The 19,353-nt window shown below is 40.2% G+C and overlaps 1 protein-coding gene across 1 annotated transcript; it reads right to left on the bottom strand.

Moving 5' to 3' along the window:
• Positions 1–7,690: 7,690 nt before the first annotated feature.
• On the bottom strand, positions 7,691–17,694 carry KCNJ8 (potassium inwardly rectifying channel subfamily J member 8). The gene is made up of 3 exons (XM_032472966.1): positions 17,184–17,694; positions 15,894–16,337; positions 7,691–11,689 (listed from the first exon to the last, which is right to left on the bottom strand). Exons 2-3 carry the CDS (start codon positions 16,265–16,267, stop codon positions 10,789–10,791), a joined length of 1,275 nt encoding a protein of 424 aa, XP_032328857.1. The 5' UTR covers positions 16,268–16,337; positions 17,184–17,694; the 3' UTR covers positions 7,691–10,788.
• Positions 17,695–19,353: the final 1,659 nt, after the last annotated feature.

Here is a 19,353-nt window from a genome sequence, read left to right as displayed (position 1 = left end):
AGAGACTTTCCTACGTCACCCCACCTAAAGAATTGCCCATGTCCTTACCCAGTCAATCATATCCCCTTGTTTATTTCCTTCATCTTTTTTTTTTAATCCTTAGCTGAAATTATCCTGTTGCTGAAAAAATTTTTTTTGTTATCTTTTTGTTGCTTGTTCTCCATCACAACATTACAAATGAAGCCAGGGACCTTGTCTATCTTGCTCAAAGCTGCGTTCCCAGAATTTAGCACTGTGATACCTTGCTTAGTCAATATATGTTGAATGAATGAATGAATCAATGTCACTCATTTGCATGGTTTATACTCCTTGTCATCGCTGCCTGTTGAGATATTGCCATTACTTAAGCCCGTATCGAAGTCTTCTTGTTCTTTTGTTTTGGTATCTGAATATGATTCCCACCCTCAGATTTTTACATAATCTTTTGTTTGCACACCTCTTATGGTCCTGCCAGGTTCCACCTTGTTCTAAACCTCCCATCCTCTCTTCATTAGGCTACAATTTTCTCTAGCAGTGAGGTTTTGTTATGTTCCTCTTTATATCTAATTACTGTGCCAAAACAATTATAATTATATACATATAGTTACATACATAATCAATATGTTGAATTGAAAGGCAAGAAATATTGCAAGAAATACTGCTAAAGTTTCACAAATGATTCATAATTCTGTTGGTTTTAGGGCTTAAAGGATGTCTTTGTCTCTGGAGCTAATTATTGATTGAAGAATTTATTTATAATGATCAGTGGTACCAATTAATAGTTGTAAAAGGCAGATAGTATAAATCACATCATTTTAAGGAAAAATCAACTCTAAAGATTTTTTTCCCCTTTTTGTTTTTAGAGTAAAATAAATAGTCCATGGATATGGGTATCTAATCGGTCTAAAGAAACCGTAATGTGAAGTTGATTTGAACTTTAAAAGTAGAAGTAAATAGGATTTGACTACCCTACCAAATATTAACAAAATATCGAAACTATATTGAAGTATAATTTGTTGGAATCACAGTAGTCCCTGTTTCAAGTAGTGTCTCTCTTACTTCGATATAGTTCATTTTATTTCTGCCGCTTTCCACTCTCTGTTAACTGGATGCATTCATTAGTCTTTACCCCTTGTGGTCTCTTGGTGGCTTGGACATTCTACCCCCTGTTTGTACTCTAATCTCCTTGTTGCTGTCTTACAGTTTTAGCAAACATGTATAAATTTTGTCTTTTCTGTAAGCATTTCTAATTACCACTAAGGATGAGCATTTTTGTGGCTGTGGCAATAATGATCTTTGGAGCACCCTGAGGAAATTAAGAGGTTGCTGTTGGTTTTGTTCTGGGTGTGACAATTTTTTTTTTAAAGCTTCCATATCTTTTAGATATGTAGTCAGATATTCACAGATAAAAGTATGTGATGCTGGGAGTTCTTTAAAACAGAGAGGGACACAGGGAAGCACAGGGAGGGAAAAGAGGAAAACGGATTGGTTGTAAGCTGGTCATTATTGAGGTGGGTGATAAATACATGGAGTTGATTATATTATTTTCTCCACTGCAGCATATGTTTGAAATTTTCTCTGATAAAAGGTTGAAAAGAATCCTATTTTTGCTCAATGAATTGTATTCGATTGGCATTAAAGGTGGTGTGCAAAAGGAAATCAGGGGCAGAATCATTTTATTTTGAATAAATATACAGAAAATCTTTTATTCAAACGCCAGAAATTGTATTTAAAGTTGATAAATGCCTCGTGTTTACTGAACACTTGTTCTTTGTTATGTTTACCACAGTTGCCATTCCAGCATTCCAGACTAAGCTCTCTGTACATGTTCCTCTGTAGGTGGCCTCCGCGGTGAGGCACATTCCCATGGCAACTGCATGTCCTGGGCAGCCTAGTTCCATGCTTCAAACCAGTTCGCTTTTTCTCCCAAATCCAGGATAACACCATTCAAGTACAAAGACCAAAGGCATGTCAGAAACCCTTTCTGCCCAATGGTAGTTCCACCTAAAATGGAGATACTGTAAGTTGAATTATGTTCCTAGGTGACTTAAAAAAAAAAAAGATTTAATGTCAATGTCAAATTTAGACCCTTTCGAGAATGCCACAGTTGGGATCTGTCAAGAAGCGTGTCAACATACATAATCTTTAAACATAAATTGTGACCCGATGTTAGAAACTTTCAAAGGGCATTGAATAAAACTTTAATTCAAATGCTACCCTCAGCTGGGATCCTTTTCTTTTTCTCCCTATCACTTGCGGTGGCCCAAGTGACCTGCAGGCCCAGAGCTGCACTGGCCTCACTGGCGACCTCAGGTACTAGTAGGGCTCCCGGTGCCCACGGTGCCAGTCGCTGTCCTTAGAGCAGCACGTGTCTCCACAGCCCAGCGCTGTCCCCGTTTCACCGTCTGCTCCTGTTTCTGTTCCCAGACCCTCCCATCTCTGGACTCTGGGTATTTTCTGACCTTTGCTGTCCAGCCACTAGTATCTCTTCCGAGTGAATCTGGGTCTATGCCTCAGCTCTGATTGGTTTTCCCAGCCACTCTGTTCCATCTTCTTTATATTTTCCAGAGATTCCTCAGGGTTTCTTTCCCACTGATGAGAAGCTTCCTTATTTATGGGACTGCAGTAGACTAATTCTGATTTAAAATTTTTGTGTTTTGTTAGTTCAATGTCAAGGGGATGAGCTAAAGGCATAGCTTGTCATTTTGAGTTAAAAATCCTACTCACATTCACTCCATTTTCTAATAGTTCTCTAATTCTAAGCCATTTAACCTCTGCAGGTGACTCTGTCACTTATAATACAAAGAAGGAAACTCATATAAGAGGAGAGGGCTTGGATGCCCTCACTGTCTTCTTTCCTGCCTTCTAAGATGTTTCTGTCTGCGAAGTCAGACACACAACCCGGGGAGAAGGGGGACTGTAGGAACTGCTGACCTGCGCAGCAGTTATCAATGTCTTCGTCTTCCCCTGGGGTCACAAGGATTCTTCTAGGAGCCTTGTACACAATCTACAGCAACTCCACTCTGCCCCCCTCTTTTCATTGGTCCCTTATTGCCTTCTCTGCTAAAGATTTCTTTTCATTTTCTGCCCTTTGGTTGACACCACTCTGGAAGCAATCCAAGCTATGCCTGCTGCTGCAAAAGTAACAGTAATTACATTGATGAAGGTTAAGATTCATTGAGGATGTACTAAGTTTCAGGCACTGTGCTGAGCACAAGTTCTGTCTAAATCCTCAGAATAACCCTATGGGAAATATATTAGATAAAAATAAGTAATTACTATCATTATGTACAATTATATATATATATATATATATATATATATATATATATATCATACAGAATACATATATGCAATTGTATAGATACTATATATTGTATATATTACATATATATATTATATATAATATATAACACACATAATACATGTCATGTATTATATTGTTATAATGTATTATATATGTTAAACATGTTATATATGCTCATATGCATTTTGTATTATTTATGTATAATATATGTGCTATATACATAATATATGTATTACAATATATATTAAATATCATAATATAGCAATAATATAATTGGGCATAATCTTTCAGGCTATAGGCACCTTGCCATGATATGGTTTACAATTTGTATTCCCAGAGTTTTAACACAGTGCCTGGCACAGAGTAGTTACTAAAGAAATAATCATTAAATGAATGATTATAGTTATGCTCCAGCATGAGCTCTAAATCTCAAAACTGTGATACTAATATTAATAAGTGCACTTTAAATGGTATTAATTTTATAAGGTCTTTTAACAGTCATTCAATCCAGAAAAATTCAATGCATTTACCACACAGTTTAAAAAGTAGATTTCCATCCCTGTTGATCAGTTTTAATTCATTTTTCAGTGGTTCATTTTTTACCTTTCATTCTTTCCCTTTAACATATTTCGTTTGCTTAAATTCTTTTAAATTTTATTAAAGAAAACTGTGCACATAAAAACGTGCTCAAGTTATCACGTACAGGTCCATGGATTTCCCCAAGGTGACTGCACCTGAGTAACGGAGTATTAAAGGAACCCAGAAGCCTCCTCATGCTGCCTTTCAGATACTGCCCTTTGCCCTTCAAGGGTAAATGATGTCTTGACTTGTAAACACAACACAGTTGTGCTGCCTGTTTGTAAATATTTTGATCTCTCAAGTGTATCTGAGAGATCTACCAGCGTGAGTAGTTGTCAACGAGTCACTCTCATGGTTCTATAGTAGTCCCTTTTATAACTCTGTTTTGATGCACATGTCCATCTTATTAGAGGTAAACATTTGGGCTGTTTCCAGTTTGGAGCTATAATACAGCGCTACTATAGCCATTCTCATACCAGCCTTTTGAGTATACACCCCAAGTGGACTTGCTGGGTCACGTCTGCCATGTTTAGTGTTAGAAGGACCCTCTCACAGTTTTTCCAAGTGGCTGCGGCAGTGTACTCTTTCACTAATAGTATATTCGAGTTCCTCATCCTCTCCAATACTTTTCCCTTTTTCGGATTAACCATTCTGGTGGCATGAAATGGTATCACACTGTGATTTTACTTTGCATTTTTTGATTATGGGTGAAACTGAGCAACTATTGCTATGCATGTTGGTGTTTTGGATTCTTTCCTTTGTAACTGCTCTCTCATGCTGTTTGCCAGTTATTTCTATTTGTTTGTCTGTGTTTTTCTTATGAATTGATAAGAGTTCTTTACAAATTATACATATGAGTCTTTTGTAGGGTACGAGAATGGCGAATATCTTCTGCCTCTCTGCGGGCTACCACTCTATTTGATCTAATTTACCACTGTGTTAGTTAGGGTAAGGCTAAGCTGTACTATAGTAACAAAATATACAAATAATTTGAAAAACTCAAAAACCACTAAAATATAAATAAATATTTCTTTCTTCCTTACATAATTGTCTAGAGGTAGACAGTCCAGGCTGGTGTGGCTCTATCCCACAAAGCCAGTTAGTGTTATTTACATTTTTTCTTTTTTCTTGAAGTATAGTTGATTTACAGTGTTATATCAGTTTCACATATACAGCTAAGTAATTCAATATTTTTATAGATTATTCTCCATTAAAAGTTATTACAAGATAATGGCTGTAATTCCCTGTGCTATACAATGTATCCTTGTTGCTTATCTATTTTATACACAGTAGTTTGTATTTCTTAATCCCACGTTCTTAACTTGCCCCTCCCCCTCCCCACTGGTTACCACTGGTTTGTTTTCTATATTGTGAGCCTGTTTCTTTTTTGCATATACTTAATTTGTATTTTGTTAGGTCCACATATAAGTGATATCATACAGTATTTGTCTTTCTCTGTCTCATTTATTTCACTAAGCCCAATATTCATCCACTTTGCTCATTCTTTTCATTCTTTTTATGACTGAGTAATATTCCATTTGTACATAAATATATATGTATATATGTGTTGTATATGTTTATATGTATATACATGTGTATATGTATATTTATATACACAATGGAATATTCTTTACATCATCATCTTGGTCAAAGCTGGTCTCCACCATATATCTGTTTGGTCCACAGGTAGGGAAAGAGGATAGAGAAACATAAGCTCAGGGTTTTTAAAATCAAGAATGAGAAGTAGTCCATTTGACTCCTGCTATCAGGCCATTGGCCCCAAATTAGGCACATGGCCACAGCTAATGGCAATAGAGGTGGGGAATGCGGCAGCTCTGTTGCTATTAAAGTAGAGAAGAATGGATTTGGGAGAGGGAATTGTCAGGCTGTTTCACCATCTATTTTAGGCAAACACTGTGCTAAGTAACCTGGAGAAAAGACTTACAATCTGAGGAGAGATGTATATGATATGAAAACATTACAGAACACCAGTTATTATGAAATAGCCAATCAACAGAGGTACACAGTGTGGGGATAAAGAAGTAATCTAGATGGAGGATTTGAGAAGGCTTTGTAAAAGCAGTAGTTTTGGTAGACAGAGAAAGCACAGATTTTCAACCCCAGAGATGTGCTGGCTTGTCTGGGAGACAGAGGAGCGAAGCGCTCAGTGAATGTGAAGCATCATGTTGTACATTGCAGGGTTTTACACGTGACACTGTTCGAACAGGTCAGGAAGCGAGACTGTAAATGTTGGAATCAAACCGCAAAGTGCTTTGACTGTCATGCTTGAAGAGTGTAGACTTTTTTTCCAACAGTCAATGACAGGTAATTGAAGACTTTTGAAAAATCTGTTACCATGGCTTGGGTGAAAGGTGTATTTTAACTTCAGTTTTACAGACAATTCTTTTATCCTCCATTTTTTCAACATTTATTCAATACAAACTGAAGTTAATCCAACAGTAGGTGGAAACCCAGCCTTCATATTTTTATGTTTTCTCAAGTGATTAATGTAAACACTGTGCAAAGTAAGAGTTGCATTTAAATGACCCCAGGGAGTATTAAAGTTAGGGGAGGGGTGTCATACAGTACAGTTCCTGAGAACTGGGACAACTATTGAAAATGAGTCTGAATGAAGATGTAAATAACCTAAAATGAAATTTGGCTCCGATAAGGTATTTTGGTCTGAAGTGAAAGGCTGGTTAAGATTTTCATGAACTTAAACTTGGATCTGTGCGGTAAATTATCAAGGGGGTGTAATTAGAGTAACTTCCTTCCTCTGTCTGTAGGGAATTCCCATCACCATTGATGGGAATTGTGCATAAAGATCATGGGAAGAGCGTGGCCCTTGGGTTTCCTCTTAAACAGCCTGTAGGATTTGTTATGGTTATTTTAATGCACGGGTCCTTGGAGACACTCATTTCAGTTCTGTCGCTACCTCTGACATGGTGAAAATGACAAAAGTTGGGAGGGGGAACCCCAAGAGATCTAGACATCTTTTCATTCTTTCTTCTTTATAATTATGTTTTTATCCAAGAGGAAATTTCTTGCCCCATAAATGCCAAATCTTTAAACAGCAATAAGAAAAATCAACCAATGGAGGGGAAAAACATGCTTCTTTATGTTTACTAAGTGGCTAACCACTTCTCTGGGAGTTAGACTTTCTTCGGGAACTGGGGGCCATTTATTTAAGTCACTGCTGGTTCTGAGACCTTTATGTGTCAGGACACTGGGCCAAATATTTAGAAATGTCTGTGGCTGGGGGGAACAGGATTTTTACTTAGAGAAAGTCTCGAGCCAAGTGGCAAGTGATGAGGAATTGTGGAATAAACCTGTGGCACTGGGGTAAAGTAAAGCAGGGGAAAATGATGGTTTTAAGGATGCGTAGTGTTCTGTCTGCTCACCCAGCTGGCCTCAGAGCTACTGGGGAATAGCTCTGGATCTGCCGGTGTCAAGTCTGTCTAGTAACCAAGGGTTGGTCTCAATTTTGATTATGAGGTGGAACTGTCTCTTCTGCAATTCTGGACCCTGAGCCCCTTTTTCCCCTCCTGATTCTTTCCATCTCAGACTACTTTCGGGCAGCATCAGCACCTAGCCTGCTTATAACGTCCCACTCCTCCTAAAAGAAAAGAAACACACCTAGTTGTTTTCGCCAGATGGCAGATGTCCAATGTTTGTCACTGGATGAACAAATAAATGACAGGTGACAGCGGAAACCTCCTCTGTGTGTAAAATGTTTCCCTTTACACACTGTCATATTTTACACATTACACTATTTGATGACAGGCAGGTGGCAGGTGTTAAAGAATCTGGAAAAACAAAAGTGAGTGGGCAGGTATAAGTTCTTTACTGCAGAGTTTGTAAGAGATCAGATTCATGTGGCAAAGATCATTTTTCTCTGTCCTAGAGGACACACGTAATGCGTTGAATTCGTCATTTACTAAGAGTCTAGTCAATTTCCAGGCAGTCCTTCATTTCCAGCTTTTGTCCTTCGTGAATGAATGAAACTATTTTAGCTTTTTATGCACATGAACTCACTTACAACTTGTGAGGTAGGTACTATAATCATTCTGATTTTATGTATGGAGAAAATGAGTCACAACGAAGATACTTACTTTTGTTCAGACCTCACAGATGCTAAGTGTTAAAACTGAATTGAAAGCAAGAGAGTCTTGCTACAAAGTCTATTTTCTTAACCACCATACTGCACTCTCTCGTGAGAGGGCGCTGGAGCAGAAACCCTAAATAATCACAGGAGGAGGCTTGCGGGGGAAACGCTCCAGGTGGAAGCGAACTCATGATCCGAGAGTATGTATGGTTCTGTTTCAAAGAACAGCAAGGCCAGCGTGGTAAAGTGGAAATGATCCGAGGGGAGAGGTAGTAAAAAGATGTAGTGTCTTGTGGGCCTTGGAAAGTGTTTGGTTTTCATTTTTCGAAAAATGGAAAGCCATAGGCGGGTGTTAAGTAGAGGCACAATGTAATATGATTTAAAAAAATATTGTGGCTGCTGTAGGCTGACTAGGATAGAAGTGAAGAATCTAAATATTTAATATAAAATTATATTTAAATTCAATACATAATTATATATACACACAGTCTTCTTATAAGACTAAATAGTTTCAATCGTGCTTAGCCAGTTAAATATATTTTAGCAAAAGTATGTTCTGAAATCACCGTAATGTTCTAAAAGACTTGTAGATTTCTAGAAATGGATGTGACTTTTTTTTTTTTGATGTGGTTGTCACTAGCTAAAGGATGTCCTCATCTGAGTCATTACTTGATACAGGGGCCCATCACCCTCTTCCACTGACTTCCCCATGAAATTGATGGTCATCAGGTCCATGGCACCAGTATTTGGTTGCAGCTGGAAGGTGTCTCTGCATCACCTGGACTCAGAAATCCTCCATCTCAGCCCCACTATGTACCAACATTACCTGCCCCACAACCTGTGTCACCTTCACAGACATTGAGCTGCCACTGCAATGAGCAGCAGGCAAACATCATACATGTTCTTATTGCTGGTCTGTTTAGCTGCCCTGGGATGGGAGTAGGGGACCCACATCTGTGCCAGAACTGCTAGGAGGTCTGATACACAGTTCTGTGATCTCTGGTGTGCTACGTCTTATTAAGACAGAAATGTTTCAGTGTTCTAACAGTTGGTACAGCTACATCCGTATATACTGGGTGATGGGTACCCAGACTGGACTGAAGGAGGCAGTAGAGAGCTAGAGAACCGGCCACACTCTGGATATATTCTGGAGGCAGACCTAACAGATTTTGCTGACAGAGAGCACATGAAGTATGAGAGAGAGGTGTCACGTACAACTCCAGGTTTTGGCCTGAGTGACTGGAAGAAAGGCTGGGGGGAAGGGTCAAGTTTTGCCAGTAGGAATGTAGCATCTGGTTTTAGACATGGTGACTTTCAAATGTGTATTAGGTATCCAAGTGGAGCTTCAAGTACCTGTTTGATACACGAGTCTGGAGTTCTAAGGAGTGGTGGAAAATGTTAAGAAATGATTAACTCAGTAACCTGAGAAACAATCTCCATTCATCTGGTTAGAGGCATGAGTCTTCTGCTTAAGATAGGTTTTTTTTTTTTTTTAATATATTCGTGATTCCTTGCCTATTTCAATGTTCATAAGTGGGGTAAAATAAATACAAACCCCAAAAACCTGTGTCAAAGGCTACACAAGAGCTCAGCTTTCTGATGCTTAGCTATGGGAAATATAAGAATAAACCTATAGGTTATTTATTTTGTACTTCTGTGTTCTCATCCCTTCCCCGAAGAAGCAAGAGCTAAGGGTGATTCAATCAAGCACGGATTGAAAATCTCACTTTAGCAACTGAGATAATGCCAAATCTATATACACCAGGCTTGAATTCAGACATTACTGAGAAGGAAGCAGAGTTTAGAATGGAGGTGGGTGATTCAAAGAAAAAAGGTTACAGGATTTCCATGATACATCAAGCTCAAAGAGAAAAGCTGAGAGAACATTCTACAACTTGGAACGAAATGAAATCAAAATGAAATTTAAAAAATGTAGTCCCTGGAACAACAGATCTCACAGAGAGGGACCCTCAGGGAGAGATCTCAGAGGTGAATGTTATCTCTCTGTGTTATCTCTTTCACATGCCTCTAAAATATTTGTTTTTCCTTGCGCTTTAACTGGTGAAAATCAGAAAACTACAGTGAATACAAAGAAAACAGTTTAATACAACATTCAATACAGTGGAGGCTCTTAAGAAGAAGGGAGAAGCCAAAAGGAATAGCTGTCAGTTTGGGGAAATCCAGTCCTAAATGAGACAGGAATGTTCTTAGCTTTTCTCCAAAGCTCCTGGCCCAGTTGGTTCTGCCAACAGGTGGCCATGAGAAGGACAAAGAAACCTCTGGAAGTCATTGTGAAGAACTAAGTGAATGAACAGAATCCTTTTAGAAGTAGATTAGAACTGAGCAGTTTTGGCCTCAGGCTTCTTACCTGGTACAGTAAGAAAGAGAGAGAAAGAGGAAGAGAAAGAACAAGAGAAAGGAGAAACACAAGTTTGGGTCCCACATTTTCTAGAGCAAACACCAGATTCAGAGAGATCTAAGCATTTCAAACAGCACTGATCTTTGGCTAGCTTTTGTATTCAAGGTCTACGACTATTAATGTGATGCTTGTGTTTCAAATTGAAAGAAAACGAGAGAGAATTTCCTTTACACAACTTAAGCCTATGACTGCCAGTACTGCCTGGAGGAAGCAAGTGTGAGCCATGAACCCTCCACCTGGTGTGTGATGGTTTATTGACACAGAAAGTGCTGCTGCTGGAATATGACTATCATTTAGTGCATGGAGATAAAGAAGACCACACGACTGTGGTCCAGCTTTGGTGCAGTCTGACGGTGCCCTGCCTAAGACTCTTCGACTTTCCTGGGGGTGGTCTTGCTGTCAGGATTCCGATGTGTTCTGAGTTCCCTCTGGAGTCATAAATTGCACCTTTGGCACCATGAGGGATGAGTTGTTCCGGCGAATGGAGTTGTTCCTCCTCATGGAATTGTTTCTTCTCATGGAGTTGCGCTTCCTCAGAGAATTCTGGTGGGACAGTTCACTCTTCTGGAGGGTCTGAATGAGGATGGAAGGCTTCTCGTCCAGCTCTCGGGCACTGCACCTGGGGGCGGCTACCTTAACGGTGTTGCCAAATTTGGAGTAATCCACAGAGTACACTCCTTCCTCCTCGGTTACAATGGACACGAAGCGATGGCCCCACTGGATCTCCTCAGCGATGTAGGAGGTTCTTGCTTGCGTGGTAATGCCAGTGGTTTCCACCACTCCTTCCAGGATGACGATCACCTCCAGGTCTTGGTTGGCCAGGTCGGTTGCTGAGATATCATACAAAGGACTGCGCTTGTCAATCACATGGCAGATGATCAAAGGGGCCACCAGAAAAATGTTATTACTCTCAATCGGATTATCGACGGGAATGTCCAGCTGGTGAATAGGCACCACCTCCCCTTCGGGTGTGGTGGTTTTCTTGACCACCTGGATGCGCACCGAGGCACTGATGATCATGCTCTTCCTCAGGTCGCCCACGCGGAACATGAAACACAGTTTGCCATTCCGGACGGCAATCACAGCATGGCGGCTGAAAATCAGGGTTTCCGCTCTTCTGTGAGCCTGGGCTGTTTTCATGAAAATGCAGCCTAACATGACGGCATTGATGATCAGACCCACAATGTTCTGGAGAATCAGGACTGTGATGGCCAGAGGGCATTCCTCTGTCATCATTCTCCCTCCAAATCCAATTGTCACTTGGACTTCAATGGAGAAGAGAAAAGCAGAGGTGAAAGACCTGTAAGGAAGGAGATCAGAAAACCACGCCATCAGATCAGACTTTGAGTCAAGAAATAATGCGTTACCCTGGATTTTTCATTCTCTTCCTCCCAAGGCTATTCAATGCTTTTGGAAAGACCAGCCAACTTAACTATCAGATGCCCAGTTCTATGCACTTGTTTATTCTCTCTCTCTGCATGCATCTACCTCCAGATTTCTGGGATACACGTCTACTAATATGTTCTAAATCATGTCATGAAGGACCTAGTTATGTGAAAGCATTAAAATAACACAGATACCTTTATATTTATAGGCATATTTTACTTTGTGAAAGATTTCCACAAAGGCACAGTTAACTTTGGGTAACTATCTTCCAGCTCAATGTTTATTACTTATTGCATATCTGTGTTTAAGTGACTTGAGTCATATGGAACATACTGTGTAATGAGTGAACTTTTTATTATTTCCAACCATTAAAGTCATATTCATTAGTGAACACTGATTGTGTACCTTCTATAGAGAAAGCTAAAGCGTGGGACAAAACACATCATTCAAAAATATTAGTATTTTTTTTTAACAAACAAGAATGGTATACCATTAGGGATGAAAAATGTATTCTTATTGATGGTCTCATTTTGCTCCGTAAACGATCTAGAGAATCCTGAAACTATGAAAGGAAGGATTTGAGGTAGGGATTGGTAAGGAACAGTGTCAAGATCACATAAGGAGAACCTGGATCCTCTCAGTTCTGGCCTGGTCTCCACAAGAGGCACAGGGAAGCGGCAAACAAGTGTCAGGGTTTACATGGGAAGCTTTTTCAAACTGTGTTCCTCTTCCTGATCTCAGTGTAAACACGGATTTGATAGACTCAAGGTAGACCTGGTCTGATTCGGATGACCTGATCATTCTGATTTAACCCCCTGGTTGAGAAGCACCACGCTGGGTTATTCTTGTCATTAATTTATCCACTTGACTACATATCCCGCCTTGCTGTGTCTTCTTAATAGAAACAGTCTTAGTCTTGTGTTTGCTCTCAACCCCAATTTCAAACTTCTCTAATTTTATTAGAAGATATGCCCTCTGTCAAAGTATAATCTGTCAGTGAGTGAGCAAAATGTTTAAACATCTGCATACTGAGTATACACACTGCACTTTGGTGGGACATCATAAGAGGGACGCAAGCACACATAGATGATTCTTTTTTTTCTGTTTGGGCTCATAATCAGGGATCTTAAAATTTTTTTAATTAAATGATAGTTGATGTCACACGTGATTTAATTAGCTTTTAAATGGAGTGTGAAAATTGCTTTTTTTTTTTTAAACCCCTTCTGTTGCTAAGCAGGATTCATGGGAAATCACAACAATTGCTTTTTATACTAGTTACACACAGGACATACCATATGATCCAAAAAACATGGCAAAGAATAAGAACAGACCCCAGAGAAAGGGCATAGACACAACACTGATTTCTAATAATGTATACACGCTTCAGGGAGCAGTGTAACGAGCATCTCCAGATGTACAGTTTTCATGACTTAAGACTATTCATGTGCCATATTTTGTATGTTGTTTATTTTATGAAAGAACTTACTTCTAACCATTATAGGGTGCCCGACCCAGCCTTTTATGAACACCTGACATGCTAAATAACCTCAAGTGTTTAGCTGCTCACTTGTGCTGCTACAGAGGAAGTGAGGCTGAGTAATAAGAAGAAATATGTTGGTTTACTGTGTGACTCACGTTAGAAAGTCATCCACAGGAAAGGGAAAGTGAGAATGTAAAATGTAAGTTGGACACACTGGAGAGTGTTCATTACAATAAGTTGTTTTCAGTTTTGATGATAAGGTGGGACATTGAGCTTACTAAAGGAAAGGAAATGCAAAGAATTAGACATATTATATAGTCATCTTTTAAATCCCCTTTGAAGAGAATAGAGATTTTTCTGTTTCAATTTTTTTTGGCAAAAAAAGTATTTATTATATATAGTTTGTTATGGTGAAACTGTGTGTACATTGCATGAAAGTATAAATAGTATCTTCATGGGAAAATAAGACCAGTAAGATTTTTAACCTTAAAAGATGTCAAATAATAATTTTTTTTTTGGTAAAAAGTGCAATTAAAAATGCTAAAAATTGTTAGGCTGACAAAATCAACTTTGTCTCATTGTTTCTGTGATACCATTTTTTAAAAAAATTTATTTATTTATTTGTCTTGGGGGGGGTCATTAGGTCTATTTATTTATTATTAGTTTGCTTTTTTCCATCAGAGGTCCTGGGGATTGAATCCAGGACCTCACACATGCTAAGCATGTGCTCCACCACTGAGCTACACCTCACCCCCAGTACCATTTCTCATAGCAAACTGGATGTTCACATCAGCAGGAATTAATCAGGAGAATGAACACACTTCAGAACACATCTTGTTGCAAAATAAGAGCGAGCAGTAAAACAGCTTTTAATAACCAGTGTACTCTAAATTTCTCTTTAAAAAATCATTGAAAATATATCACTTTTGATGATGTATCTTTAATAAATTGCTTAATGACTTTTTATTTCCACAAGAAAAACCAACATACTTGTCTTGTGAATAAAATCTGTCATTTACCTTTCAAGGTTTATCATTTTTGTTTCTTTTATCTCTTTTGAAGAGTGTCTACTTCATGTGTATTAAAAATGTGCCTTGAGAGGAATATGGTTCCCCAATATCAGTGCCAATAAATTTCTTAAAGAGAAATAGTATAGATATATTTGACCTACATGTACCTGTTAAACACAGTATTTTAATTGTTTCCTTTATATTTGTCATACTGATGATTACCTACATTTTGCCTATATTTTCTTTGAGGCAAAAATTTGTGACAAGCTGAAGACAAGAAAATAATATCTAACTCAGTGGTAAAGGCAATAGGTCAGTTCAATATTGTTCTCTCTCCTCAAAATCTGAGCTGAAATTGGTGGCATGTGATCTCTGAACACACATACTGCACCCCCGCCCTCTCCCTGCCCCCCCACCCCCACACCTTGCCCCATATGCCGGCGCTGCACCCACTCAGGGAATAGAAGGATGGACAAGTTTACAGCCTGGGTTCCCACTTCTTACAGTGGGAACTAATCTCGTAAGATTTGAAGGTCAGTAAAGGTCTTATTCTTCACAGTTTCCTGGCAGAATGGTGCTGGTTCAAGTTGCTTTGCTTTACGCACTATGTGAATTTGGAATATTATTCAGAAAGTGTCCTGGAAAACTTTCTAGTATTATTACTGATGTTTCGCTTCAGAGTGACTATTTTTTGCAATTGACATGAGTGATCTCTTTTGATCTTCCAACAAAACAAATTAAGAGAAAATTCACCCGAAGTAAACATTCTTAGGCCATGTGAAAATAGAAAAGAATCACTGAAATAAAATTCATTTTACTTATCGTTGAAATATTTATGATCTAAGAGAAAAAAACCAAAATTAGAGCAATCTAAAAACTGTCTTCCTATCCTACTAAAACTTTTAAAGAAAACCACAACATGAAGTTGCTTCTGCATAATCTCTTCCATTGAAAATTTGGACCAATATCCATTAAAAATTATTTTTTTCTAGTTCTGAATCTTAGCATAACTTTTAATTTTAGAATTCAATGCAAGCAATCAGTTATTTAAGATAATCTTGACAAAGAAAGGCTTATATTTAAGTTATTTCATTTGTAGTGTTTTTTTTGTTTGTTTTGTTTTTTTTATCTAGGACACCTCTCCACCAGTGTTTTCCCATTTTTCTCATTATTTCTGAAAATGTTATGGGTAAGAGAATTTGTGGAAAAACATGACTAGCATTTGCACAGTATTTTCTGTTGATCAGAGATATTTCCTTGTGGACACTGGAACTATGGACAGCAGCTTTTTCATACTGAAAACTAAATGTGTGGGGTTTTCTTAAGAAGGCATTCTGTGGAATTCACTGAACCACAACCATTTCAAAATAACTGGTGGAATATTTTCGAGGCCAGCTCAAGGGCTTGAAACTCCACATTTTCAAAGATTCCTCATCCGTAAAGCTGACTCTAAAAAGACTGTCAACACGTTAGATTCTTTTTTTTTTTTTAACTTGTTTGTTTCTGAAGGTAGTACAGCAAACCTTAAGTTCCCTTGCAACAAAATAACAGAGTGAAGAGAGAAAGGGCAGTTTAATCTTTTTTTCTGTGCTGTTTTCCACCCTTGCCTCATCCCACAGCATCCTTACCTGACATTAGTCACACACACAGTGGATTCCAAACCACTTTTCTCCATCCCGCTTTTCTCCATGTAAGCGTAGATGTCCCCGTGGGCAAAGGCCACCAGCCACCACATGATGGCGAAGAGCAGCCAGCTGCAGAGGAACGACATGGTAAAGATGACCAGCGTGTGGCGCCATTTCAGGTCCACCAAGGTAGTGAAGATGTCCTGGAGGAACCGTCCTTGCTCCCGGATGTTCTTGTGCGCCAGGTTGCAGGCCCCGCTTTTGGCGATGAAGCGGGCCTTGGGGAGGCGGTCCCGGATGCGCGGTTTGCGCAGGTTCTCCGCCGCGATGCGCGCCAGCACATACTCCTCCGGGATGATGCTCTTTCTGGCCAACATCGTCCCGTCACCATAGCCAGCCTATCCACCTGTCTCTGACCTGCCTTTCCTTCCCTGGAGACCCGTCCTCCTGCAGGAGAGAAATGAAGATTAAAAACCCCCTCCCCCTCCCCTGACCCATTTCCTGGCCTCTTCGGTCCTCGCATGTAGGGGTGTGTCTATACATTCGAGGTGACGTGCAAAGCTAAAGGTATGATTTTATTAAACTAAACACAAGTCTAGTTAGTGCTTGAGTTCAGGGGTCCCGGGCAAATTACTTGGTCTGAATAAGAACTGTTTTAATTTTCCTTATCGTTTTGAACACATAAGGGCATAGCTTTAGGTAAAACAAAACAACAAAACAGGAGCCTTTCTGTAAGCAGCAGGCTCAATGCAGCGTCTGTACGTTAGTGCAAAGGATACACGCGCACGGCGTCTAGGAGGAAAATTAAGGCCAGCTGGGTATCACGATCTATTTACTATTCATGTGATACAGCAATATTAAAAGCAATGAGGGGAAATTCTTTTCCCGTTATTTTTAGAAGTAGGCAAAGAAAAGGCCGTGGCCTCCTGCGCAGTATAAATGACATATTCGGTGTAAATCGACAAAATTGTCATTAGCGGTGTGCTATGTACCTTGAAAATTACGAAGAAGTATTTTAAATTTTAAAAAAGTACGAGTTGCATTTAAAAAAAATTCCCACCGGGACTCAATATTATAACTTGAAAACTTCTTTACAGCGAAGGGATCGAAGATACAAGCTGCAGGAAAAACCCGGACAACAGCCTGTGGGGCTGCGGCTAGAGTTCATTAAAAGAGTGTGCCCCGAAAAGTCCATCCGACGCTGTAAACCTCGCCCGTGTTTTGCATTTTAAATCATTTGCGGGGACGCGACAGGCTCCCCCTCCCCTCCCCGGGAGGAGCGCTGAAACTTACAGACTCTGGGCAGCGGGCGCGGCGGCCTCACCTCCCGGCACACGCTGGCCGGCCGCGGGCAGGTCCCTCGCTGTCCCATCTCGGCGCGCGGGAGCAGGGACCGCGACTGCCGGAGGGACAGAGCCGGGGGCCGCGTGTCCGAGGGAGAAGAGTTAAAATAATAAAAGGTGCAATTGAATCTGAACGCGGGGAAGTTTGGAGGAAGGGGGATGGGTGTAGATCTTCCCCTCCCCCTGCTCAGCTCTATCCCTTGGCCTCTGCCTGGGGCGGAGGAGGGGCAGTGGGGGAGAGGAGCTGGGGGTGATGCTCCACAAATCAGGCTCTCAGTTCGGGCTTTGACGCGCGCCAGACCTCGGAGGCCGCCGAAATTGCTGAGTTGGGGGCGGGAGGGCGAGAGGGAGGGCGAGTCCGGGGGAGGTAGGGAGCCAGCCAGAGGGAGGGGCGACGGTGGGGGGAGGGCGGGGCCTGCGGAACTAGCTCTTTTCCCAGTAGCTGCGACCCCCTGCCGCCAGCGTGACACGCACGTCTTTAAAAGGCTCCCTGCTCAGGAGGGAGAACTTTCTGTGTCCAAGTCCACTGACGTAAAGAGTTTGTTTTTTTTTTTTTTAAACCTGGGCAGATAACTGTGCTACTTCAGATTGAATAAAACCAGATACAGAGAGCAGAAAATAGTCTTTTGAGGTGTCCAGCCTCACTTATGAGTTCAGGCAGGCACACATCACTTATTTACATTAAATTTCCGTCTGGTAAGGACGATACAAGTGGAAGATGTTCTGAAACCCGCTACGTCTATTTCTTCATCAGCAAAGCTGGTTGTCAGGGAATTAAAGACACACACACATCACACACACACACCCACACACACACAAAACAACGACCAAAAAAAAAAAAAAAGTAGAAGGAAAAACCACTCGAAGTCTCTTGCAATAAAAAATTTTACTCCAAACAGGGACTGCTGTCAACACTTTAGAACTCAACCCGTCATTCTGCAGTAATTGGTTGCTTTCTGAAATGCTGCAGCTTCTCGGTCTTGTCTAGATGGCCTAAATGATAAAACAGAGCAACTGCGCGCAAGAAAGTTTCTGCAGTAAATATAGTTCTATAGCTTTTCGAAAAGGAGCCAGCAAAGACAACTATGCTTTCTCCCACAGGTCAAGCCTCCTGATTTGGCACTTGTGTTAATGGAAACTTTAATTCTTGGAAATTTCATGTATTTTCCAAGACTCGGGGCAGAAAGTGTATGGAGCATAAACAATGTGTTCATTTAATTACCAAGAGACCTAAAATTAGTCTTTAATGAAGGCAAATGAAGAATCGTTTTTTTCCCTTGTGGACTGATCTGCTTAACCCCTTCAAGCCTGGGAATCCTGTTCTGTCCGTGGTAGCTCTCGCCTCCACTGTTGTTAATTTTTACAGTAATTTATGTAGTAGTTTTACTACAAGTATGGGGGGGTGGAATCAAGTTGTACAGTTAATTTCATTATTTTACAACTGTTTGGTGTGCAATCTATTCCCCATTGTTTTAGCTGGGGGAACAGTCACTGAACACCATAGTTGGGGAAGGGATACATAAATAGTCACAGTCTGCTGTTCTTAAGATGCAGGTGTAGTAAGAGACACGACTTTGATAAACTAATACAAGGAAGGATGTGATTAGAATGGAAAGGAAACACAACCGAAGTGCCATGGGAATTCAAATTATAGATATTAGGACTGGAAGAATAAGGAAAGAAAGCTTCATGGATTATTTGGCATCTGATCTAGTCTTTGAAAGACCAGATGTATTTGGGTTTGCAGAAAAGCCAGGAAAAGGCTTTTCTCCACTGAGAAGGAAGATCATGAACAAAATGATGGAGGATTGACAAGAGTGGGTCGTGGTTCAGTAACAAACTAATTTAATCAGAGTTGATGACGCAACGTGAGCAAAATAGCAGGACTGGGTGCCTGAGTCCAGTGCTTCGTGGGCAGCCCCTGCCACCACCACTCTGAACACAAAATGGGTTATTCATGGACTTGTTCCACCGCCTTGCACCTATCCCAACAACCGGTAAAACGGCAGGGCTGTGATTAATCTTTGTATCTTAAGCCTGTAGCACAGCTTACAATACAGAGGGGCTCAAAGACTACTTTTGAATCAATGAACTGGAAAGGTAAGGCTGAAGACCATGTT

Source organism: Camelus ferus, chromosome 34 (genome assembly GCF_009834535.1).
Source record: "Camelus ferus isolate YT-003-E chromosome 34, BCGSAC_Cfer_1.0, whole genome shotgun sequence".
NCBI lineage: Eukaryota > Metazoa > Chordata > Mammalia > Artiodactyla > Camelidae > Camelus > Camelus ferus.
The sequence above is the reverse complement of the archived record's forward strand: the minus strand, read 5'-3'. Positions and strand labels throughout refer to the sequence as shown.

Bases quoted from the DNA above. Each gene is read 5' to 3' on its own strand.
- KCNJ8 (XM_032472966.1), bottom strand. From the start codon at position 16,267: ATGTTGGCCAGAAAGAGCATCATCCCGGAGGAGTATGTGCTGGCGCGC. The intron at 11,690-15,893 runs GTAAGGATGCTG...CCTTCCTTACAG, and splicing joins GTGTGTGTGACTAATGTCAG to GTCTTTCACCTCTGCTTTTC.